The sequence below is a fragment of the Protopterus annectens genome, chromosome 15.part0 (assembly GCF_019279795.1).
Source record: "Protopterus annectens isolate FY-2018-M chromosome 15.part0, PAN1.0, whole genome shotgun sequence".
In the NCBI taxonomy this organism is placed as follows: domain Eukaryota; kingdom Metazoa; phylum Chordata; order Ceratodontiformes; family Protopteridae; genus Protopterus; species Protopterus annectens.
The window spans coordinates 406,817,803-406,844,021 of NC_056749.1; the positions used below are offsets into that span (position 1 = coordinate 406,817,803).

The window sequence follows — 26,219 nt, forward strand, 5'->3', positions numbered from 1 at the left end:
ATATATATATATATATATATTTACATATACATATATAAGAGACAGCAACCGACGCAGGACTTTGATAATCAGGCCGGCTGAGGTCTACCTGCAATCAGATAACCCACTCTTAACATCTACATTTATGGTAAGTTTATACAACTGTACTTACTTCTAACATGTCTCAAGAAGAAACTTCACTGGTGGATTGAGTAGTTGTCTGTAAATTCAGGGCTACCTTTTCACAGATCTCTTTACTTTAAGGAGCTGTTCACGGACTCTTCAGATGTCTGGTGGGGAGCAGCTTTTGGCTCCCTAAAGGTGCAGGAGTGTGGTCACCTCTTCATCAGAAAGAGCACATCAGTCTGAGAGATGAGAACTCTCTGCTGGTGCTTCAGGCTTTTCATCCTGTATTCTCACCAAGATCTCTCAAGGTTTTCACAGACAATACCACAGTGATGTGGTATGTAAACAAACTGGGGGCAAGATGTCATCTTTGCTGGTTGGCACTCCTGGTGTGGGATGTTGCTGTCCATTGACTTTTCACGCTGTTTATATTCCCTCAGGTCAAAACATTGTGGCAGACACACCGAGCAGATTCTTAACTCAATCCCAAAAATGGAAGCGTCACAGGGTGTGTTTCTGAACATTCCCCATCAGTGGGGTACTCCTCTAATAGACCTATTTGCCTCCCCTCTGAACAGACTACCTCTTGTTTTTGTGCCAGAGTCCCAGGTTCTCTGGTTGGAAGGTGGACAGACTAACTTTTTCATGGAAGGGGGTGATTTTCTGTGCTTTCCCTCCCCTCATCCCAAAAGGTCCTGTTCAAAATTCAACAGAATGCTTCCAAAAGATTGTTGTTGACTCCCATTTGACAAAGACAGCATGGGTTCGTTCTGTATTTAGCCAACGGCAGTCATCACAAATTACCTCACAGGATGGACCTACTCGCACAAGACAAGGGATCGATCATCCCATCCCCACCTGTCTACTCTTCAGCTGACACTGTTGGTAATGAGATTTTGTTTCTACATAGACACCTTTGTTTTTATGAGGATGTGCTTAGGGTCCTGCAGGATGCCAGAAAACTCAGTACTAGGGAATCGTACTCCTTCAGATGGAGGAGATTTTCAGTTTGGTGTCTTTCTCGTAACCTGGATCCACTTTCTGTGGATGTTCTTTGTGTTCTTTTTTGGTGTGAATTGCTTAATGCGGGGTTGGCTTATTCTTCTGTTAAGACCAACTCAGTTATTTTTGGTTGTCTGCCTTTATCTTCTGCTTTAGCTTCTAGATTTGAGGTTAAACAATTCCTAAACGTGTCTTTCAAACTAGGCCTCCTAAGAAGCCTATCCCTTCTTCCGTGGATCTTAATTTTGTTTTGGAAAAATTCACTCTGGCTCCTTTTGAGCCTGCAGCTTCAACTTCTTTGCAACGTTGCTGTTGGAAAACTGTATTTTCGTTAGTCCTTACTTCTGCCAGATGAGTGTCCGGCATCCAAGCTTTTATGGCTTGTCCTCCTATTTTTGTGTTTCATAAGGACAAAGGGTGTCCTTGCTTTACTAATCCTCCTCCTTTTATGAGTTGTCTCTTAATCAGTTTATTCATTTGGCCACTTTTCTCCCTTCTCCACAAAATGGCAATAAGAAGGTGTAGCTCACATTGTATATGCATAGAGAACTCAGATTTTATTTGGACAAGACTAAGACTATTAGGAAATCTGATCAGCTCATTTTCATTTCATCCTAGGTCCTTAGGGTTAGCTTTATCCAAGCAAACTATTTTTGGATCTCAAAAGCTATTTATTTTTGTTGTTTTCATGGTAAGAGCCTTCCTTATTCTATTAAGGCTCATTTTACTAGAGTTGTGGCTTCTTGTGGTGCTGTTTTCAAGGAGTTGGTTAGTAACTCTATGCTTGAGGCAGCAAACTGGACTTCTGTGCAAACATTTACCAAACACGGCAAGTTGGTTGGAATTTCCAGAGCTAGTGCTGGTTTTGCTAGGGCCATACACCATGGCTCCTTAGAGGGCTCTGCTGGTCCTTTCTCCTCCCAGGTTTCTTTCTGAGCTTTGGCGCACTCCCTTGTTTTATGAATACTGTAACAGAGAAATGGAAGAACATCTTAGAGTTTTGTACGATCTTACCATAATGGTAGATGTCTGACTCTTCAATGTTGCAGTATTCACTCCCTCACCTCTCCCCCTGGTCCATTTGCCTTCTGGATGTATTCGCTATCTTTTCTTTTCCTTAGACTGGCATTCTACTGAAGCTGACATTTCTAAGGATAGTACATTTGGATGTCACCTTTATGCCCTAAGCTATGCAAGGAGCATACTTGTGGTGCGATGTACGGCGTACCTTAAAGCAATCTAAAGGCTTTGGTATACTGGCAGGATATCAGGGTGCCCTTTGCAGGGGATCCCTAATGTTATGAATACTGCAAGAGTGAAAAAAAGGATATCTGCTGGTATGGCAGATTTTACACAACCATACTTTCACTTTTTACCACCCTGAAGACTTGGTCCCCTCAAGCCTGTATCTGGTGTCTGTCTGCTCCTTTTCTAAGATATTTTCTTTCCTTTCCTTTTCTACTGTTTTGATTTGTCCACTTGTCAGTTAAGATCTGGTTTTACTCTGGTAATTTCTGCTAAAATATAGGTGGTGGAGCCTGCAGAAAGTTCTACCATGGTTTTGCCTATAAGTTTTTTATTTTTTTTCTGGTGATGGTCCAGAGAGGAAACCTTGTGAAGGGGAGCGTCAAGGTTTTACATGTTTACATGCCCAGACAGGGGTCATTCCCTCAGGCAGGCATGCCTCCTGATAACAGAAGTTAGAACAGCTTCCCAACTTGGTGCATCCAAAAGCATGAAACACTTTTTTAAGGAATATTTTGCAACTTTGGAGCTAGAGTTGCATAAGTCTTGGAGCTCCTTTTGGAGACCCTTATCCTCATTCTTCTCCGCCTTTTGTTTCATTTCATCCAGGAGGAATTCTTAGTATTTATTCAAATGAAACTGGCAGTTCAATCCTTTTTTATATCACTGTTGCTGTATTCCAAACTGCTGGGTTATCTCACCAAATAACCTGGTTACCTGGCTGAGGTACCAAAGCTAAAACCTTCCACAGAGCCATACATTTGACATATGACCCAAGTCTGTGGACATAATGGTACATAATACAATGACTGAGCATAAATCCTCAGACCTCTCCAAGCAGAACATTTTTTCATATTGCATGTTAATTTTCTTCTAGTAGTTTACAACTTTAAGGAATTAGTTGTATATTTTAAGAATGAGGTTGTATTTCTATTTTGAGTATTCATTGACTATGCCATGTTTTGTCATGTGAAATAATTTAACTGCTTTATCTGATTTATTGGATCATTCTGATGATTTATTGGATCATTCTGATGAACTTCTTAATTAGTTAGTCTTTAATTTTAGCTATCAAAGCCTTCATGCTTGCTTGATAGAGAAGGATCCTGCATATCTTGACAAACCACATCTTATTCGTAAGGTCTATCAGCAAATTGGAGAGCATGCTCATAACTCTTATGCAGGTTTGTCATGGAGGTGTGGTACCTGGCTCAGGAGTCAGATTTTGACATCTTGCATCCCTTTTCCAGATGACATTCTGGCAGAACAGAGGCAGATCTTTACGACAAGATATTTGACAGATGTGTTTCTGGATTCAGCCAATGGTTTGGATGTGCCTGTAGTCAGTCTTTTTGCTTTGCCAGAAAACTGCCAGTGTAAATCATTTTCCACCAGCAGACCTGCTGCAGGGGCCATGCCAACGGATGCATTGTCAGTGACCTCGGAAGGCCTGTTTCAGTACGTTTTTTCTCCAATTCCTCTTTTTATCAGGGTGATATAGAAAATAAAGGAGGACTTGCCAAGAATGCTACTTATAACACCCTTTTAGCTGAGACAACACTGGTTTTATCTCCTGCTGAGAATTTTATGGATATAACCTCCTGTACTGCTGCCCGTAAAGCTAGTAGTCATTTATGGCACAGTCTGAAGACAGTAAGGTGGAAAGTTTGAATGATTTAGCCATAATTCTCTTTAGGCACGTCATTGCCAAGGAAGCAGAAGTCCGAGGTGTGTCAAGACAAGTCCTTTGACATCAGAGGAAGAATCTTTTCAATTTTCTTATGAAGGATTTCTTTGTATTTGAATTCCTAGCTCACAGTACTCAACCACTTTTTGAGATCTTCACAGATCAGGGTTATATTATGGCTTGCTGAAGGAGCATGTGTCTGAGCCTGCTTCCCTTAGGAACCACCTCATCATTCCTTACCAGATGATTTCCTAAGGGAGTTCAGCATTTGAAATCCAGGTGAAGGAGCTTTTCTTCACCATGGGATATCATTTGTGTCCCAGAAAAGTTAAAATGACCCCCTTTAAGACAGATTGTGTACCCATGAAGTACCTAAGCTTGAAAGTCTTCTATTTTTAATGGCCATCACTTCTGGCAGAAGGACGTCAGAGCTTTAGGAAAGTATATGGGAAGAGACCTTTCTCATATTCTACAAGAATAAGAGAATACTATATAATAATCTTGCATTCATGCCCAGAGCAATGATGAAATTGTTCTTAAGTTAGGTATTTCTATTTTTTGTTTTATTCCCCCACCCCCAATCAGGGGGTAAAGTATTTTTAATCACAATCCAATTTTAACTTGTTTCCTACAATATTTAACCTCCTGGGGCTGCTTTTGCATTGAGTTAAATAGATCATATTCTTCCTAACCAATGACCCTAAGACTCCTCTTACTTTTGTAGGCAGTTTTCATATACAAAAGTTGTTCCATTGTACATGGTACTAGCAGCATTGCTAGCTTTATTCATTTTGTTTGTCTTTTACTGGGAATATTAGCACAAAGCCTGTTTTCAGTGAAGGCCCAGGAAGAAAAGCTCCAGTAGATAAAAATGCTTACCAAGAGTGGGCCATTTTGGGTCGCCAACAGTGACCTGAAAGAGAGGAGAGATTTTGTTTCCATTTGACTGCTTACTGCTAGCCAGATAGCTATGGTACCATGAGAAAAAGGGCTGGGTGAGACCAGAGGAAAAATCTTCAGTAAGATGTTATGGGATGTGGTGTCAAATGCTTTTAGTAAATCTTAGAATAGTGAAGATACCATGTTGTTGATGATCCTATATTGGTAAACATGAGAGCAATGGTAGCACTGTAGTGAGGTCTAGAACCGTGCTGGGTTTTGGAGAGAATGTTGTAAGAGTTTATGCCCTGCATACGTTGTGTGGATGTATTTTGTACAGAAGGACTGGGATGGAAATAAATCTGTGGCTGGAAAAGTCTGATGATGTGCCACCTTTATGGAATAGTATTGCATAGGATTTGTTTTAGATGGATGAGGCCATATCTCTCATATGAATCTGTTTCAGTATGGATATAGGGAAGCCATGGCATTAGCTGCTGGTTTTAGGCATTCTGTTGGAAACTGGTTAGCAGCTAAAGAGGTTGGTTTTGGTTTCAGTAATCTTCTGACAATAGAGGTGGAATGTGGGAGGAAGGAGAATGAATGTGACTGATTAGGACAGGCTGGGGTAGAGAGTGAGGTGAGCTATCATCATTAATCGGAGTGCTGTCTGTATAAAGTAGCAGTTGACTTCAGAAAGTATTGAGTTAGTGCTTTTATAGAAGTAGGAGCAGATGTGATGGTTTGGCCAGGATGCATTTGTTTAGTGATGACCAAATAAAGTTTGGGATTTTATCTATATTGGAGGTTGGTATAATAGGTTTGTTTATCCATTTTAATGTGGCCTTTAGTGAGACTTCTGAGATGCCCAAATGTATTTTGTGTTGTGCTTTTATACCAGTGTTTCCAGGCTTTGTCTCTCTGAAGCATATTTTTAGATGTGAAGTTGTTCGATCTCGCCGTTTGTTCTTACACACGGGTTCGGAGCCGATCCCTCGGCTCCGAGTCGGCCACATTCCAAGCTCTGTGTCTGAGAAGCTCGAGGCACAGTCCCTATCCCATGATCCCCTGCTGCTAACCCTCAGATCTAGTTTGCTGCTGCAACAGGTCTCGTCGAGTGAGAGCCTGGGCCAGTATCTTTCATATTTTTCATACATATATCTATATATATATCTTCTAAAATAGTTAGAATTGTTGAGTTTTATTATTAGGATTACATAGTATTAGTATTAGTGTAGTGTTAGGTGTGTGTCTTGTTTTAATTAGAGTTAGATTGTTGTGGGAGTGGCTGCTCCTAGGCCTTTGGCCATTTTTCCTTTTTCTGTCAGGGTTCTGTCAGAATTTTGTACTGGTAATTCCTTTTCTTTTCACCAGTTACCTAAAGTTATTATAGTGTGTGTTAGTGGTAGTGTTTGTATATTTTATACATATAGTTGTATTGCTGTTTTGGATAAAAATGTCGGAAAAAGACAAATCTGGCTTTAAACGTTGCCAGTGTGGACAGAAAATGTCCATAACTGATAACCATGTTTCCTGCGTTTACTGTTTGGGCCCTCTCCATCTTCAGGAGGATTGCTCCATCTGCCACTTGTTTAGTGGCAGAGTGATGATGGAGAGACGCAGGAAACTGGTAGAGAGAGGTCTCCTGAAGCTGGAATTTCAGGAGGCATTGGAAAACGTGGACCAGTCATCAAAGTCTTCGAAGGGGTCGAAGTCTTAGAAGAGGTACTCTGAGCCGATGACCTGGGCTCTGATACCTTTGAAGATTCGGTTGCTGGCTCCACAGACCTTGGAGCCGAGCACCGAGATGCTGCCTCGAGTTGAGGTCCAGGTCTTGGATCCAGTGTCAGAGGTACTCCCTTCATCAATCCTTCGCTCGGTGACCTCTTCGGCCCCTTCGATCTGTTCCTCCAGACTGTCTGACACCGATGTGGATCGAGTGGTGCAGAAACTGATGGAGAACACGGCCTTATCCAAACTGATTGCAGTTTCGTCCCAGTTGGTTTCGAAGCTTGAGGCCCTTCCCGTCCCATCTGTTGATCCTCCTTCGAGACCCGTCGAGTCATCGGAGCTGGGAGTCGAGAATCTGATGATCATTGATCCCCCGGGGCCAAAGACCACTTTAGTGCTTTTGGCTCCACTGACCTCGACACCCTCTGTATCCATCGAGGGGTCTCGGAGCCGACAGTCTCTCCTCGGTTCTGGGGGGAAGAGTCGAACCGAAGTTTTGGTTCAGACTCTTCCCCTCGGTGCCTCGGCGCAGATTAGTTCGGCTCCGTCCTCTGGATCGGAGCCCATGGTTCCGGGCCCGGGGAGACTACCGTCTTCTTTGGAACCGGTGGAACCCTGAGGCCCGGGGCTCCGGTGCCTTTGAAGCCATGAGGAAGGTCTTGTCTGGTAGGACTTTCACATCGTCAGATTCTTCTTCTCCCTCCCCGAAAGGTCCATGTTCTGTCTCTGCACCACTGGTTCCCGCCAAGCGTAGAGAACCAAAGCCTCAGTCAACCCCAGAGGGTGGACCCTGCTCCTCGGAAGCTTCACCAGATGTCCCCTCTAATGATGTCCCGAGGAAGAGGTTGTGCAAGAGGAGGCACATCGATTCCCCACAGGAATTGTTGACATCTGATACCGACTTGAATGAGTCAGAGGGGTCCCCACGGTCCTCCTCGGAGGATGTCACATTCGCCGACATCCTTGAAATTCTCTAACAGAGGGGTGACTGGCTGTCTCTTGCCCCTACTGTGGACGAGTCGGTGTTACTGAGGGCTTTTGGGGATCAACCCCCCACCTCCTGGGTAACTCTGCCCTTCGAGTTAATGGATTTAATAGCTCGAAGGGTGTGGGAGTCCTGTGACACATTGGCACCAGTCCCTCGAAGGCCCAGTAAGTACATCACTGCCCCCCAGGATAAGGTGTACCTCACCAAGGGAGTCCCAGTTGACGCTATGGTGGTGGCGGCGGCCACCAAGAAAGAAATGTCTGAGGCATCTTCCTCTGTTCATCCTCCTAACAAGGACTCCAGGACGATGGACAGGTACAGGAAGCGCATTTTTAGTTCAGCAACTTTTTCCATGCGATCGCTGAACTCACTCATTTTACCCATCTTCAGAGAGATCTCCTCAAAGAATTGGGAGATGCTCTACAGGGTACCACAGATGCTGCTGTCTCAGACAATGTGACACCACAGCTCAATACCCTAAACTCTGTCATTAACTCATCCATGCAGCTCATTTCATATGCAGCCGAAGGATCGAGTAGGGCTGCAGCTTCAGCGATTTCTCTGAGGAGACAATCCTGGATGCGCCTATGCTCCTTTGCGGAAGCCTTTAAGTCTTCCTTTACTAATGCACCTTTTGATGGCTCCTCCTTGTTTGGGCCCAAAGTGAAGGAGACTCTCACTAGGTGTGAGCAAGAAGTAAAGACCTTGTCTGCCGTAGGGGTCCATTTTTCCGCCCCTTCTAGACCATACCCCAAAGGGCAAAGAGGTGGAAAAATGTGGTTCCGGAAGACTTCGGGGGAGCTTTCCAATCCACACCTAGTGAAACCCCTCCCCAGAGGCAGAGAAGGGGGAAGGAATGGAAGACGCCGCCCAGGTGACAGGGGGGGGTCCCCAGAACCAGGGCGAGAGGGATAGCGTCCCTGGTAAGCCCTTCCAGCACTCCTGAGTGGAGGCCCGGCTGTCCTGCTCTGGAGGCAGTCGGGGGTCGCTTGGCTTTTATACCCAGAGGCCTGGCTAAAACTCACTTCAGATTCCTGGGTAAAAAGCATAATAACCAGAGGATACAACATCCCTTTCTTAAACAATCCTCCCATCCAAAAAAGATTCCCAGATGTTCCATCCAATCTGAGGGATCAGGCAGCCTTAGAAATACAAAGGCTGTTAGAAAAAAGAGTCATCCAGCCAGTCCCGGTGGACCAAATAGGATCCGGAACTTACTCAACGTTCTTTTTAGTTCCAACGAAAACCGGGAACTGGAGGCCAATACTAGACCTCAGCAAACTCACTACCTTCGTGAAGAAGGAAAAATTCCGTATGGTCACGCTACAATCGATCCTTCATTTCTTCAAACAAACGATTGGATGTGCTCTATAGATCTCAAGGATGCGTACTACCACATAAAAATGGCCAGGCCATCCAGAGATCACCTGCGCTTCCGGCTGGGAGCCAGTCATTTTCAGTTTCGAGCTCTGCCCTTTGGCCTCACCTCAGCCCCCAGGGTGTTCACCAAGTGCATGGCAGTAGTGGCGTCCCACCTGAGACGACTAGGATTCCGGGTGTTTCCATACTTAGACGACTGGCTCCTAACCACCACCACCAGGCGTCCCCTATTGCAAGCCAGGGACTATACAGTCAATCTCTGTTCCCATTTAGGCATAACTCTGAACTTCGAAAAATCTGCCTTATCGCCCTCACAGCATATATCTTTTATAGGAGTGGAATTAGACACTACCTTATCCCTGATCAGACTTCCCCAGTCAAGAGTCTCAGCCCTGAGAGAACAAATTTCTATTCTCCTAGAAAACAAGAGAGTCCCAGCCGCACAGGTCTTGAAAGTTTTAGGCATGATGGCAGCAGCCCTTATCGCGGTCCCCCTAGGGAGAATGCACATGAGGATCCTCCAGTGGCTACTCTTCGCACAGTGGTATTACCAACAGCTACCGTTGTCACACAACATCCTACTCATGGAATCTTGCCAATGAGATCTTCAGTGGTGGATGAACAGTCACGAACTTACGATAGGCCGCCCGTTTGTTCTTCCTCCCCCCATAGCCACAGTGACCACGGACGCTTCCCTGATAGGGTGGGGGGGGGGCTTTTTCAGGGGAGAACAGTTCAAGGAGAGTGATCGGAAATGGAGTACAAATTGCACATCAATGTCCTAGAGTTAAGAGCAGTGTTCCTAGCGTTGCAACGCTTTCAAGACTACTTACCTTCGGGAACAGTTGCAATTCCGACAGACATGTCAGTGGTCTGTTACATAAACAAGCAAGGAGGAACCAGGTCTTACCCCTTATGCAGAGGCCCTCAGGATCTGGCAGTGGGCTGTGTCCACCAGACGCTTTCTCATAGCAACGCACATCCCGGGGACGTCCAATGTAATAGCGGACAGGTTGAGCAGAGCCATCCTGCTGCCTCACGAGTGGTCCCTCAAAAATCAAGTAGCGGAAAGGATTTTCCACAGATGGGGCCAGCCTTGCTGCGACCTTTTTGCATCCCCCTTGAATGCCAAATACAGAAGCTATTTCGCCCTACTTCCCCCTCTGGGGGGGCGCCCCCAGGGACGCACTTGTATGCGATCGGCCCCCGGGTCTCCTATATGCCTTCCCTCCTGTTCCACTAATCCCAAAATTTCTACAGAAAGCCAAAGGTTTGGAAAGGACGATCATCTTTATAGCACCATTCTGGCCTCGACAAATCTGGTTCCCCTTCCTCCAAGCTCACCAAATAGAGGAACCTTGGACTCTGGACCCAGTACAAAACCAAGCAAAAGTTGAATGAAAAAAAACAAACGAAACTGGAAGCAGCAAATTTTTATTCCGGTACCTCGGCTGAGTGCCTTCAAAGGAATAAAACCATCAATTTCTTAGCTGCTTATATATGATACAAAACACCAATTATACAATTAAATTATTAGCATAAATACCAATTAGAGTTAGAGACATGTTGTAGTAAACATCAAAAATTCAGTGTAAAATGCATTCAAACTGAAAATATGCAAACACCTATAATGCATCACAAAATACAATATAATTTACTACCCAAGGATCAGAGTGTAAGATTTACTTCTAAATTCATACCCCTCGGTTTTAAAGTGCTAAATTTCAAAATAAATCTACTTTCAAGATTTAAAAGATTCTGTAAATAATTACCATTCATACCTGATACAGGTTTAGCTAAAGCACAAAAAAATAAAGATTCCATAGCACCATTATGAACTGTGTTGAAATGTTCAGCAATTGGACTATCAATTCTAGCATTTCTAACGTCTCCCATGTGTTCCAAAATACGTATTTTTAATTGGCGTTTAGTTTGGCCAATATAGTATTTACTTGGAACACAATCACAACCAATAATGTACACTACCCCACAAGATTTACAGTTGAAATGACTCTGAGCAGTATATTTCACCCCATTTATGGTACTGCCTGATAAATTCTTCACATTCCTACAAATTTTACATTTGCCACATTTAAACATGCCATGAGGTAAAGTGATCAATTCAGAACCTAACCTATCATTCAAATTAAACTTGAATTTCAAAATTTCTTTTAAATTTGCATATCTCCCGTAGGAAAAGCAAACAAAATCTGGAAACAAATTGCCTATCTCCTCATTGCCACAAACAATTGGCCATAAAAATTCCACTACATTTTTTATAGTTTTAGAAAAAGGAGAAAATCTTGTCACAAAATAAATATTGATGTCATCTTTTACACGCCCATAATTTTTCAGGGTATTAAGCCAATCCTTATTCCCCCTATGGGTAATTCTACTTGAATTAACTAACCTATCAACACTATTCTTAAGCAATTTGTCTGAATAACCTCTGGACCTTAACCTATGTTTAACATTTTCAAATTCTACATTTAAAAAAATGTTTTCAGAAGTGTGTTCTTGAATACGTTTAAATTCCCCAAACGGAAGAGCTTCAATTAAATGTGCAGGATGCGCACTACTAGCGTGTAAAAAATTATTACAAGGAGTATCTTTTCTAAATGGTTTGTATTGAACCAATTCATTTTGATCAACATATAACAAAATGTCTAAGAACTGGATTGTGCTGGAATTAACATTATAAGTAAATTCCAAACCAAACTTATTATGATGCAAATTTTCAATAAATGCATCAAATTCCAGCTCATCTCCTTTACAGATAAAAATCAAATCGTCAATATATCTGTAATAGGAAAGAACATTTCTCTTAAAAAAATCTAAAGTGTACAGAAAATTAATTTCAAAGTATGACATGAACAAAATAGCATAAGTAGGGACAAAGTTAGCCCCCATAGCAGTCCCTTCCTTTTGAAGGAATATTTTCTGATCAAAAAGAAAATAATTATGGGTAAGTGCAAACTCCAGTAATGAGATAATAAAAGAAGTATGTGGACCTTCTAGAATTTTTCCAATTGCTTCCAAACCAAATTTGGTCTTAATACTGCTATAAAGTGCCTTTACATCTACTGTTGCCCAGTATAAAGTTTTTCCCCATTTAAAGTTTTTAATAAAATGGCAAAACTGATTGGTGTTACTAATGTGAGAGGTTACATTTCTTAACTCTTTTTTCAGGATACTATCTAAAAAAATTCCAATATGTTCCAAAAAACCTCCACAACAAGATACAATGGGACGACCCGGAGGGTCAAGTAGATTCTTGTGTATTTTTTGGGAGTGCATAGAACGTAGGGTCCTTAGGATTGACAATAAACAACCTTTTAACATCATTTTTATTCAAAAAACCCAACCTTTCACCTCTTTCCAAAATGTCCAACAGTGCTGAATTAAATTCATTAATGGGATTACTAGGCAATTGCACATAAATACCGTCATTACATAAAAGATCATAGTTTTTTTGTGCTTTAGCTAAACCTGTATCAGGTATGAATGGTAATTATTTACAGAATCTTTTAAATCTTGAAAGTAGATTTATTTTGAAATTTAGCACTTTAAAACCGAGGGGTATGAATTTAGAAGTAAATCTTACACTCTGATCCTTGGGTAGTAAATTATATTGTATTTTGTGTTGCATTATAGGTGTTTGCATATTTTCAGTTTGAATGCATTTTACACTGAATTTTTGATGTTTACTACAACATGTCTCTAACTCTAATTGGTATTTATGCTAATAATTTAATTGTATAATTGGTGTTTTGTATCATATATAAGCAGCTAAGAAATTGATGGTTTTATTCCTTTGAAGGCACTCAGCCGAGGTACTGGAATAAAAATTTGCTGCTTCCAGTTTCGTTAGTTTTTTTTCACTCTGGACCCAGTGCCAGATCTGCTGACCCACTTGTCAGGAGTTCTTCACCCCTCTCTCTCGTCCCTCAAATTGACAGCATGGCTGCTCCACTTCCCAGCTTAGCCAGGTCAGATCTTTTGTCTCCAGCAGTACAACATATTCTGATTTCTTCCCACAAATCCTCCACTAGAAAATTGTATAAGAGCAAGTGGAAACGTTCCGCATGTTGGGCCTCCAAACAAGGTTTAGATCCCTTGGTTGCTCCTATTCACAAGATTCTAGAATATCTATTTACTCTTTCACCAGGGGGCTTCAACATCCACCATAAGGGTACAGCTGGCTGCCATATCTAATTTTCATGTGGGTGAAGGAGGCGCTACAATTATGTCGCACAGACTTTGTAGGGCTTTCATGAAGGGAACTTATCTCCGACCACCTATTCGGTGCCCAGTTTTTCCTTGGAATTTAAACCTGATGCTATCCCAACTCATGCTATCGCCGTTTGAGCCAGCTTCGTCATGCCCGCTGAAATATCTTTCTTGGAAAACACTATTTCTGGTGGCAATCACTTCTGCCCGCAGAGTTTCAGAGCTACAGGCACCGTCAATGAGACCACCATATCTGATATTTCATCCAGACAGGGTCACCTTATGTACTAATCCGTCCTTTCTACCAAAAGTCTGCTCAGAATCGAATCTTAATCAGGCCATAGAACTTCCCACCTTTTTCAGGAACCATACCAGTAAGATGGAATACATGCTTCACAAATTGGATGTACATAGACAACTGAGATTTTACCTGGACAGAACAAGAGAGTTCAGAAAATCGGACCAACTATTTGGGTCTCATGCAGATAGTAAGAAAGGACTTGCAGTTACAAAAATCATATCCAAATGGCTTTCAGAGTGCATAAACTTTGTTTATTCATCTTCAAATCAGCTTACTCCCCTCAAAGTTAAAGCTCATTCTGTTAGGGCTGTTTCTACTTCTCTGGCACATGCGGCTCGTTTACCTATAGATACCATTTGTGCTGTGGCTACCTGGGTCAAGCCTCATACCTTTATTACTCATTACAAAGTGGACGGCCTCCAGGGACAGGGCTTCCTTTGGTTGCACTGTTCTCAGGAATGTTCTCCCGTGAGCCACCTGGGGTTTAGGGTGCTGGGGACGCTACCCGTGTGTAAGAACAAATGGCAAGATCGAACAACTTCACATAAAGAAGTTATGTTCTTACCATAATGTTCCATGTGAGTTGTTCATCTCGCCTTTGTTCTTACACTCCCGCCCTCCTTCCCCCTCCGAAGGTACGACTCATGGCTGTTTGTCTTTCTCATGGTTCTCCGTGACTATCTGTGCCTATGTATGCATGCATAGTCTGTCAGGTATAAGATATCTGCCTGTATCTATCATTACCTTATAGGTATGTACGTGTATAGGTAATTTTGGTGCATATGCATGTGTAGGCAGGTATATTTTGTTGTCTGGTTTCTTTGCAAACTAGATCTCAGGGTTAGCAGCAGGGGATCATGGGATAGGGACTGTGCCTCGAGCTTCTCTTAAACTCGGAGCTTGGAATGTGGCCGACTCGGAGCCGAGGGATCAGCTCCGAACCAGTGTGCAAGAACAAAGGCGAGATGAACAACTCGCATAGAACGTTATGCTAAGAACATAACTTCTTTTTTCTATAGTTAGCCATAGAACATGGTTTGATTTAACTCAATTTGTATAGGGGCTAGACTGTCAAAGTGTGAGACGCGGCATCAAGTGAAATTTTAATATATCCCAGTTTTACTGGATCAGAGTGTTGAAAGTATCTTTTGTTAAATTTTGTTGCATTGTGTGTTTGGTTATAAATTTATTTTTACATTGGGCACTATAGTTTCTAACTGCATTGGTGGGAAGGGGTTTGTTTACTGAATTTGGCAGGCATCCAAACGTTTGAATTTTGTTTTGTTTGTAGTGACATTGTGATCTGTAGTGAGAGTAGGGAACAGGTGGAGGAGACCCTGGAGAGGTGGAGATATGCTCTAGAGAGAAGAGGAATGAAGGTCAGCAGGACTAAGACAGAATATTTATGTGTGAATGAGAGGAAGGATAGAGGAATGGTGAGGATCCAGGGAGTAGAGGTGGTGAAGGTGAATGAGTTATAAGTACTTGGGATCAACAGTTCAGAGTAATGGTGAGTGTGGAAGAGAGATGAAGAAGAGAGTTACAGGCAGGATGGAGTGGATGGAGAAGAGTGTCAGGAGTAATTTGTGACAGACGAGTACCAGTAAGAATGAAAGGGAAGGTCTACAAGAGGGTAGTGAGACCAGCTATGTTATATGGGTTGGAGACAGTGGCATTGACAAAAAGGCAGGAGTCAGAGCTTGACGTGGCAGAGTTGAAGATGTTAAGATTTGCACTGGGTGTGACGAGGACAGACAGGATTAGGAATAAATATATTAGAGGGTCAGCCCAGGTTGGAAGGTTTGGAGACAAAGCCAGAGAGGCAAAATTACATTGGTTTGGACATGTGCTGAGGAGGGATGCAGAGTATATTGGGAAAAAGATGCTAAGGATGAAGCTGCCAGGTAACAGGAAAAGAGGAAGGCCTAAGATAAGGTTTATGGATGTGGTGAGAGAGGATATGCAGGTGGTTGGTGTGACAGAGCAAGATGCAGAGGACAGGAGGAAATGGAAACAGTTGATCTGCTGTGATGGCCTCTAACGGGAGCAGCCGGAAGAAGAGGGAAGTATCTAATCTAAAGTGGAGTGTTTGTCAAGACTTTGTATTGATTCTAATAGTGGAGGTGATTAGTTGTGTAAAGTTGTACAATTTAATTGATTCAGAGAGCAGCTTTGGTTAACTATCATTCTCTGTTGAGTTTGCCTAGTTTGTTTCTTGTTGAATATGGTGAGATATTAAGTAGGGGACATATTTAGGTGTTGAAATGTTACTAAGTGGAATATAAATAGCTGTGATATGTAGAGATTTCCTGTTATTGATTTTGAAGAGTCACACTTTGTTAAATTTTGGAATCTATGGAGAGTGAGGTTATTTCTAACTAGTTTTGTAGATAAGGACAGCACCACCAGCACATTTATTTTTCCATTCAAGCCTAAATATAAGTTGGATGACTTCATTATCTAGCATCTTTTTAACCAGGTTTCAGTAGTAACTAGTATCAGGTGAGTAGATAGTGAGATGTGCATGAATATAACAAAATCCAGGGCATACACTTCCCTTAGGTGGAGGTGCAGATCTAAAGGCATTTGTAGTTGTGTTGGCCGTTTTGTGGTTTAGTGGGGCAACTAAATGTTTAACCAAATTTTTTAACTTCTTTTTGCTGTACTCATTCTTATCTAAACTCAATTGTAGCTACTATATAATAGTTTGTGAAATGTCAGCCTTCATAGGCTAATGTATAAAACATCTGTGTAATATTTGTAAATGTGTTGTACGTATTTGATACCATTGAGTACTAGTCCCAGAAATCTCCCAATTTTTCCTGTTTTTGCATATGGAGTCAGAGGTATTGAATCAACACTGATCATCCAGAGCAAATGTTCACACTGCGGGTGGCTAGCCTGCCCTGATTTTCTTCCTTACTACACACATGCAGTCAAATCTGGTCCACCTACTGCATGTCTTGGGAATGTGGGTGGAAAACATTTCTCTTGGAGAAAACCCACTTTAGCACAGGGAGGACATGGACGCACCCCACACAAAAGGCAACCCAGATGAATATTGAACCAGAGAACTGCTTGCTGTGAAATAATGCTATGCTAAGCTCCACTGTGCTTGCCCGTTCATGTGTAGTATTTTTGCAGTTAAATATATCTGCAGACGGAATTGTGTTTGTACCTATTTTTTAATGCATTAATGATGATTTTTGTTCATGTACAATTAAAATGTGTGCGTTAAGTTGCAGTTTAATGTAAATGTTAGAACATTTCCCTCTGGGCCTATACTGAAAAGGTTCTCAAAGAGCTCAGTCATGCTATCTCAAGTCAGTATATGGCAATAAAGTGCAGTTTTGCAGAACGGTATATATTCTTTTAAACTGTTAACTGTTGCAGTTCTCATCTGTGGAATATGCTGCCTGGAGATAGAATGAAGGTTGGCCCGACTTTCAAAACTTTTCTTTCACCTTGAGGCTGCAGTCACCTCCTTCCTACTGCCGCCTAAGAATGTCAGCAGTATAAAAGGAGCATCAGCCAATGCAATCATCAGATCTTTTTTTTGCACAGTTTAGTACGATTACATGACTTCAACATCGTTAACCTGCTTCTTGTCTGGTAATAGTTTATCTTTACAAAAGTCTCTGAATAAGTACCATTATTAAACAGTAATTGTGTTGACTATGGGAAAAAAAATTTCCCGTCAAGTTTTCCACTCCTGCTGTCATTACTGCCTCTGCTTGGAGCAAAATGTGGATACCTTCCAACATTGTGCCAACTTCACCCTGAAGACTGTCAGAACAAGAGCGAAATGTGTCCAAGTTATCAACTGAAAAGAAGGTGCAACACTTGTTCCTCTCCATCCACTATTATGTTAGCCAAGGTCTCCAAGACCCTGATTCTGAAGTGCAAGCACTTCAGTAAGTTTTCAGTAAGTACGGGAAATGTGGTAACTGAGGAGAGTCCATTGTACATTATCATCTTCCTTAGATCTGGTAGCTCTAAATATTATAAGGCACTTTTGTAGTCCCCGTTTTTTAGAGTTCACTTTTGCTGAGGTCTTTTCGATGCATGTATTTCCCAATCACACCCATGGACTAAAGGCAGTTAAACTACAGCTGACATCAAGGCCTCTCTCTGGGTGCAGTTATCAGATGCTTGCAATTTGATTACAGATGTTGAAGTCCAAGTCCTGTCAGTATTTGTTTGCAAGGAGATTTCTCCAGACAGAGTGAAAAGTCTTTCACCTGCTTGTGATCAGGGCATCCAGGGTGATTTTACTTGAGTCAATGAGCTGTAAAGCACTGAATTCCAAAATAGTGCCTGCCAGCTTGCTTCAGTTCAGATTCAGAGGAGCTTAAGTCCCATTCACCTCTGTCTTCTTTCTGGATATTTTCAGCTGTCTCCAAACTTGCAATTTCTTGTGTCCAAGCAGATAACATTGGAAATCTCTGGGGTGTTGGGGATCCTTTCTTAGAAAAGAAAGATGGATCTTTGAAAAATTTGAACACCCCAGAGACTGAGGCAGATTAAATGTCTTATGTGGGCCAGTTCCCTTCTGTACTTGCCTAGTATTCTGATGTTGACAGTTTAGCTTCAGCTTCTCTTTTAAGAGAATTTCTTATTTGAGTGACACCTTTTGCAACTGGAGTTCCAGTGGGGGTCTTAGTACTTTGAGGCCCAGCTCATATAGAGCTTTTCCAGGCCTACCTGCACCAAGGGCACTTGCTATTTCTCTGTTGATGGATTCCTCCATGATGAATTTGTTAATGCATCTTGGAACCAGAGCCCCCCCCCCCCCGTAGTACTAGTACTCTACCATGTGAAAAATGTGGGGAAATAGTTTTTTTTTTTTTTTTGCTAAAATTTAGTTACTTGTTGGTCACAACACTGCATGGATGTCAAAGAAGAAATCTGGTGAAAGTTAGAAAAACAAATCTAGTGAAGGAGAATAAAACAAATCTGGTGAGAAGGGCCTTGCAGCTGTTAAGCAAAAATGGTTCATATTTCAGCCTCTGTATAGAAGATGTATTAAATTAATTTGGAGGAAAAAATTAGATGTATTCAGAGGTCTTTAAAATGAGACCCTGGGGAAATAATCGAATGACAAAAGGTTGTAAAGAATAAAAGACACTTTTCAGATGAGGTGATAACTGCAGAAATCTGAGTTTGAAATGAAGGAAAGACTGAATGAGGCTTCTTAAGAAGAACCATTTCAAAAAATAGTAAAGCTAGAAGTGTGTGTGTGTGTGTGTGTGTGTGTGTGCAAAAAAAACTGACATTTTCTGCTGTAAACAGAAGAATAAAATGACTGACTAACACTGCAGCCTAAAAAACTTTAATGACACTCTTTCACACCATAGAAGCTTCTTCAGACTGATGCACGTACACAATAAAACATATATATATATATATATATATATATATATTATTTATGAACAGATTAATTATCAAGTGCATGTGACTTCAATAAGTTTTAAAGACACAGTTTCCTTTAAACCAAAACATTTATCTGCTTGCATTCTTAAAACCTATCTAAGTTCTGCACATTCTGTAATATTTACATGTTCACCACCTCTGAAATGAAAATGCAACAACTCCAAGACATGCAACTTAAAAATTTGTATCCCCATTACTGTCTACATGCTTAGCCAGTGCATTAGGTAATTTGTTCTTCGTAATATAAACATGTTCCAAAATTAAGTCTTTGAGTAAGATTAGCTTTCCCTATAAAAAAACAGTAACATTTGGAACACTGTGCTAGAGAAACCAAGTCTGTACTTTTACAATCGGCATAATATATTAGTTCAAATACTTCACAAGATTCAGGGTATACAAACTGGGAGGAGGACCAAATATATTTACATGCACTGCAAGAATTAGTGCCACAGAGCTCATTTAACTTCTCTTCTTTTTGGATATCTATACATAATTGTTGCTTTAAATATTTACTATTTTTAAAAGAAGGAAGATTTTACTCTTGTTTTATTGGGACTATCTTCTGCTATCAGAATAGGCTAGTTTTTATTAATAGCATCACATACTACCTTAACATCACTTGAATATAAACTAAATTTAGGTTTGGTATAAGCAGAAACCCTATCATAGGTGCAATAGTATGTGTTGCTCTCAAAATAAAAATATGGCTTGGCATTACTGTCTGTTCAACCAAACTTCAGTAATGGTTTTGCCAATTTCAGCAGAATAGACTCTTAAGAAATTTTTCCACATATCATTAAAAATGTTTGCTAAAACATTACCATTATTTAGTCTAGCAACTCTGACTGGCTTTTTAACACATTTCTGTAAATATGTCTTAGATGCATGCTAGATTTATGCAGAAAAACTTTCTTTTTACAGTTTCCTATTTAAAGTAGTCTACATTTCTTTGCCAATATCTAAAGAAACACATCTCAAAAGTCAGTTGAAACATATGAATAGTTAACTGTAAATTTCAAAAAAGAAGTTATGCTATGTAAATAAAAAAAAAATTCTAAACATTGAATTGACCCTGTCCAAACAAAGAAGACATCATCAGCAAAGTGTCTACCTAGCCTAAACCAGGTAACTTAATTTCTGACTATTTTTCAAAGTTAGCTGGACTGAGATTAAGCCTCTTCTCTTCCAGTATCTTATGTTACAATACATTTGTTTCAACAGTATATACAGGTGTATTTCTTTTCTGTGCAGCAGGACCCACTGTTTTTTTATTTTAATTTTTTTTAACAGAAGCAACTTCGCAAATACATTTTCAACACCTTGGGGTCATTGTTGTGCTGAAATGTAAAATTCCTTTTCATCTTCAGCTTTCTAGCAGATGCCCGAGGGTTTTAGGCCAAACGTGACTGGTATTTGGAACTGTTCATAATTCCCTCCACGTTGACTAAAGTCCCATTTCCAGCTGAAGAAAAGCAACCCCAAAGCATGATACTGCCACCACCATGCTTCACCTTGGGGCTGGTGTTCTTTCAGTGATGTGAAGTGTTTTTGTGCCAAGCATGCCTTTTGTAATTGTGGCCAAAAAGTTCAACCTTGGTTTCATCAGACCACAACACATTTTCCCACATGCTTTTGGGAGACTTGATGTATTGTTTTGCAAATTGTAGTTGGGCCTGGATGTTTTTCTGTGTAAGAAAAGGCTTTCTTCTTGCAACCCTACCCCATAGTCCAGACATATGGAGAAAACTGGACATTGTTGTCACATGTAGTATACAACCAGTACTTGCCAGAAATTCCTGCAGCTCCTTCATTGTTCCTGTTCATCTCTTGGCAGCCTCCCTAACCAGTTTTTGTCTCATCTTTTCATCAATTTTGGAGTAGTGTCCAGTTCTTCGTAACGTCACTGTTGTCCCATATTTTCTTCACTTTTTTGATGACTGTCTTTGCTGTGTTCCACGGTATATCCAATGTTGTGGAAATTTTTTTATATCCTTTTCCTGATCAACAGTGGGATCCTTTGATACTTTGTAAGCTCACTGCGAACCATGGCTTTTGCTGTAGCAGGCAACTGAGTAAATGTCAGGAAGATCCTACTAGGACAGCTGAACTTTATTTGGGGTTAATCAGAGTCTCTTTAATTGATGGCAGATGTGTACCCAAGAAAAGTGAATGTTGTAATTAAATCAAAAGGTGCTTTAACAAAGTATTAGTTTAAAGGTGTACACACTTATGCAGCCATCTTATTGTACGTTTATTGTTTATATTTTTCCCCTAACAGATTTGTTTGTTTTTCATTTGAATTGTACAGGTTATAGGTCACATTAAAAGTGGGAAAAGTTTTGAAATGATTTATTGTGGTCTAATTTTTTTATATCACAAAAATTTGGCATTTTAACAGGGGTGTGTAAACTTTTTATATCCACTGTACATATCCCAACTTTGAGGTTACACTACAGTAGGGGGAAGTACAAATCCTAGTTTCCACTGTAGAGAGACCTTGCAAATCTATTGAAAGGTTCAAAGGTTTCTTTGATCCATTCTGAAAATGATCTCATTTGTGAGTGTCCCTAGTGCTGTCATTGGGATGGCTTTGGGTCTGCAACAGCAGTAAACTTGGCAAGGTCTTGCCATGTCTAGCCAATTCAGATCCTGTATTCCCACTGAAAGCAACCATCATCGGTCTACCTCTCCCTACTTAAACTCATTCTCTCCAAACAAACATATTTCCTTTTACTTTATGAATGCCCATAGTATTCTAAACAAAGTTAGTGAAATCCATGCCTGGATAGCCTTCCACACCCCTGATGGTCCTCATCCTAACAGAGACTTGGATAAAACCCCAAACCTCTGATTCTCCCCCTGGTTATAATATACTCCACATAGATCGCCAAAACAAGGGGGTAGCGTAGCTATCATTTACTGCAACCACCTCACCATTACAAGTATTATGAAATGGATCCCATCCTTTTTCTCTTGCTGAACTACTGACGGCTAACCTTAAAATCAGTGACCACACCACTATCGCAGTAGCAGCCATCTATATTCCTCCAGGAGACAACATTCCTCTGCTTGAAAATATTCTTTCATACTTTTTGTAACACATCCCCAGTGAAACTGTCCTCCTTGGGGATGTCAGCATTAACTGGTTAACTCTCAGTAATCCAAAGTCTAATGCTCATATTAATTTATATGGCTTTACAGTCGCAACCTACTCATACAAACAACACTCACACTCACACATCTAGTACTCTAATTGACTGGGTACTTGTATGGAATCCTTCCATATATCATAACCCTGAAACCCTACCAAACACCCAGAGTGATTACTCCCCTATAAAAGTGCTTAGGTTCACTCCCCATTTCTCAAAACCACCTAGATTTATCACTTGTCACAAACTCTATAACTTCCATCCAGAAACCTTTTAATGCCCTCCTAAAGTAAACTGGAAATTCCTTACCCAACTCCCACTATAAGAAGCATTCCTAGCTTTCAGCTCCACCTCCCTTAGCATCTTAGACTCAGTTGCTCCCCCTCGCAAAGTCCGAATTAAGTCCAACATATCTACGTGGTTTTCAAAAGCCACTTGTAGCCTTATGATAACTAGAGACAAATTATGGAAAAGATGGTCACAAACTAAGCTTCCTGCTGACTTGCAAAAATATAAAGAACTCAGAAATCTGGCAAAAAAACACATAAAGATAAAAAGGACTTCTATAACAAACCTCCCGCAGCCCTAAAATCTAGTCCTAAAAAATTCTGGAATTCTATTAACCAAATATTACATCCCGGTAATCTTAGCTCCCCTAATCCATGCCCAGACAAGACATCTGAAGAGAAACTGCCACTGTCTTCAATACCTATTTTATCGATTCAATATCTAAGCTACTCAACCCTAACCCAAACTCCTCTACTACTAACATCTCCCACTTTTCTGAACCTACTCCTAATATTATCTCCTCAAATACCTTCTCCCTCAAACCTGTACCTACTAGCTACATCAACACTCTACTCTCTAAATTAAAACCATGCTCAGCATCAGCTGACATTTCTTCAACTTTTCTTCTACTAGCAGCTGATTCCCTTGCTCTCCCTGTATCTATCCTAATTAATCACTCCATTTCTGAATCTAAAGTCCCTTCCATCTGGAAACAATGCTACACTCTACCTGTACACAAAGGCAGTAACTCCTCTGATATCTTCAACTTTAGAACTAACACTATCCTCTCCCCCTCTCTCTAAAGTACTAGAAAAATGTATTCATAAACAAGTTATGCAGTATCTAATACAGGAAAATCTGCTTACACCCACTCAACACGGCTTCAGACCCAAACATAGCACCACTACAGTTCTATTATCCTTCCTCAACACTCTCTCTATAGCCATGGATGACCATAAACTTATTTCTTGCCTATTTGTGGACCTCTCAAAAGCTTTCGACAGTGTCTCACTCTCTTCTGCTGCACAAACTGCATAACCTCAACTTCTCTGATACTGTTGCATAGATGTTCATCGTGCATACAGCTGCAGTAATCACATGGGTTCTCTGCCGTCAGGCGGGTCCTCGGTCGGCCGAATTCCAAAGTCTTGGTCCGGTGTCGGTTGTTGTCGCCTTCTTCCCTGACGGCAGTGCGACAGGGGTATATAAGTAACAGCCGACGCCATGTTCTCCAGTCTTTTTTGCCGCGTGGTGCATGAAGCAGAAGCAGTTCGCAAGTGCCGGTCGGCCAGCTCCTGAATTTACGAAAAATTGGAAACCGAAGTCTTCTTTAAAGCTAAGTACCCCGTTGGGGAAACTTTTCTTGCCTCAGACCGATGTCAGACAAAGTTAACAATTGTATTTCTTGTGGGAAGCAAATACCGCATAAGGATTTCCATTCCCTCTGCATACCTTGTTTAGGCCCAGACCACGACGTCTCGGGCTGTCACTTTTGCGCTACTTTCAATAAATGCACTATTAAGCATCGGGCATAGTTCGCCCAACATTATTTTGGTAAAGCCTTTGATTATAAAATGTCGTTGGATACTCAGACCTCCGTTTTGTCCAAAAAACGAAAGGACAAGGACCGACACGCGAGATCTGCGGTCTCCACCAACACCACGCCAAAACCGGCTGCACGTGGTCCGGTTCTCAGCGAGACGCCTATGCAGCCCCTGACTACCGACAACACTTCATTGGTGGTGTCTTCTGTACCCGAGACCGCTGGTACCTCGGCCCTAACTCAGACTACAACCACCGAAACCACTGTGAGTGTTGAGCCTCCTAATGTGGACAGGTCCACTTCCACCCAGGGTGTATTTAGACCCTCTTCTTCCTTTTCCATTAAGGCCTTCACTAAGTCCAAATCAGCCATGCATCCCAAGAGGCCTGTTGCACAGGGCCCATCCCCAGGCCCCATGGCTAAAATGCAGATGCTTAAAATGACTGAGGATTTAATTTCCTATATCAGGGGTTCCCAACCCCCTCCAGACAAGAGACCCAGAGTGGAGGAAGACTCTCCCTCTTCTGAACAGGGCTCCATTTTCTCAGAACATTCTGATGTGGAGGAACACTCTTACTCCCCTTATGAAGATTCTGATGCAGAACAGTCCATTCCTTCTGTATCTCCCCCAGAGGATTTTTCTTTTGGGGAAACCTTGCACACCTTGAGGGAGCACTTCCATTGGGAAGGCCAAGACTTTTCTGATTCCAAGAAAAGGCTTAGGGAATTTCTTTTGTTACCTCAACACAGACCTCTGGCTATTCCTCCTGTCCTGGACATACTTGATGATGTTTACTCGGAGGCTTGTCTCAATCCGGATTCCCTGCCTCCTGCACCAGTCAAACCTGATAGGTATTACAGAGTCCCTAACTCTCACCAATTTCTTTTCAAAAGCCATAATGCTGACCCTGAGACCATTTCTCAAGGCCCCAAGGGAATGAAGGCCTCTATTGCCAAGAATCCACTACCTTCCGAAAGGGAATCTAGATCCTTAGAAAGGTGGGGGGAAAAAGGTATACACCTCAACCACCCTAGCCATGAGGGCCTTAAATTGTCAGTTCCATATGCTTAAATATCAGCAGTTTCTGTTATCTCAGTTAAGAAACAAAATGTCTCAACCTGAACAACCAGATTTGAAGGAATTGCAGGATATGATACATAGTGCAGAACAAGTGGGTAAACACACCTTACAATGTGGTTATGATGCCTTAGAGGCCTCATGTAGAGCCGCTGCTACAGGAGCAGTCATTCTTAGACATGCCTGGCTTAGAGAACAAAGCTTGCCTGATCATGTTAAAGCTAAACTACTAGATGCTCCTTTACAAAAGGATGTGCTATTTGGTACTAATGCTGAGGAGATACTACGGAAAATGGAAGAAAAAGCTAAATCTATGCAAAATGTCAAGGCTTTTCTACAGGTACAGCCACCTCGTTTTAGTAGAAATTGGCCTACAAAAAACTGGTCCTTTCCAGCCACAGACAAGCCCCAAAGAGGTAGATACAGGCGCTCAAGGGGCATAGGACAATCTCAAGGATCATATAGAGGCAGGCAATGGCAAACTCAAGCACCAAGAGGTGGCGAAGACCGTGCACAACAATACAGAAAGCAAACCCAATGACTTGCCCCTTTTCATGCCAAGCAAATCTCAGCTGGCAGCTCCCTTGGGAGGAAAGCTGACACTATTTTCAGGAAATTGGCATATTATCACAACAGACAAATGGATCCTGGACATAATAAACAGAGGCTACAGATTTCATTTTCACACGCTTCCAAAAATGAGAGGCATGCCAAACCTGCCACACAATCAAAGGGCAGAGGCACAAATACAAATTACAAAACTCATGGACATGAAAGCCATTCAAGAGATTCCGACTCACGAACAAGGCCAAGGTTTTTATTCCTGACTTTTCCTGGTACCAAGAAAAGGAACCGACTGGAGACCCATTTTGGACTTATCCATCCTAAATACATTTCTACTCATACCAAAATTCAAGATGCTCACATTACAGCAGCTTCTTCCCATGCTGGGCAAGGAGTTTTGGCTGGTAACATTGGACCTCAAGGAGGCATACCTGCATGTCCCAATCAGACAAAGCTGCAGAAGATACCTCCGATTTCTTGCAGGTTTAATCCACTATCAGTTCTCTGCATTGCCCTTTGGCTTATCTACTGCGCCTAGAGTATTCACGAAATGCCTGGCATCAGTAATTGCCTACTGCAGACTTCAAGGGATACAAATTTACCCTTACTTGGACGA

The 26,219-nt window shown here is 41.5% G+C and overlaps 1 protein-coding gene across 1 annotated transcript in view; it reads left to right on the top strand.

The window, feature by feature from the left end:
* BRWD3 (bromodomain and WD repeat domain containing 3) overlaps positions 1-26,219 on the top strand; it is a 1,896,258-nt gene that overhangs the window by 269,726 nt on the left and 1,600,313 nt on the right. Inside the window, exon 14 of the mRNA XM_044057276.1 lies at positions 3,844-4,005. Within this exon, the coding sequence (XP_043913211.1) occupies positions 3,844-4,005 (162 nt within the window). The remainder of the gene's footprint in view (positions 1-3,843; positions 4,006-26,219) is intronic.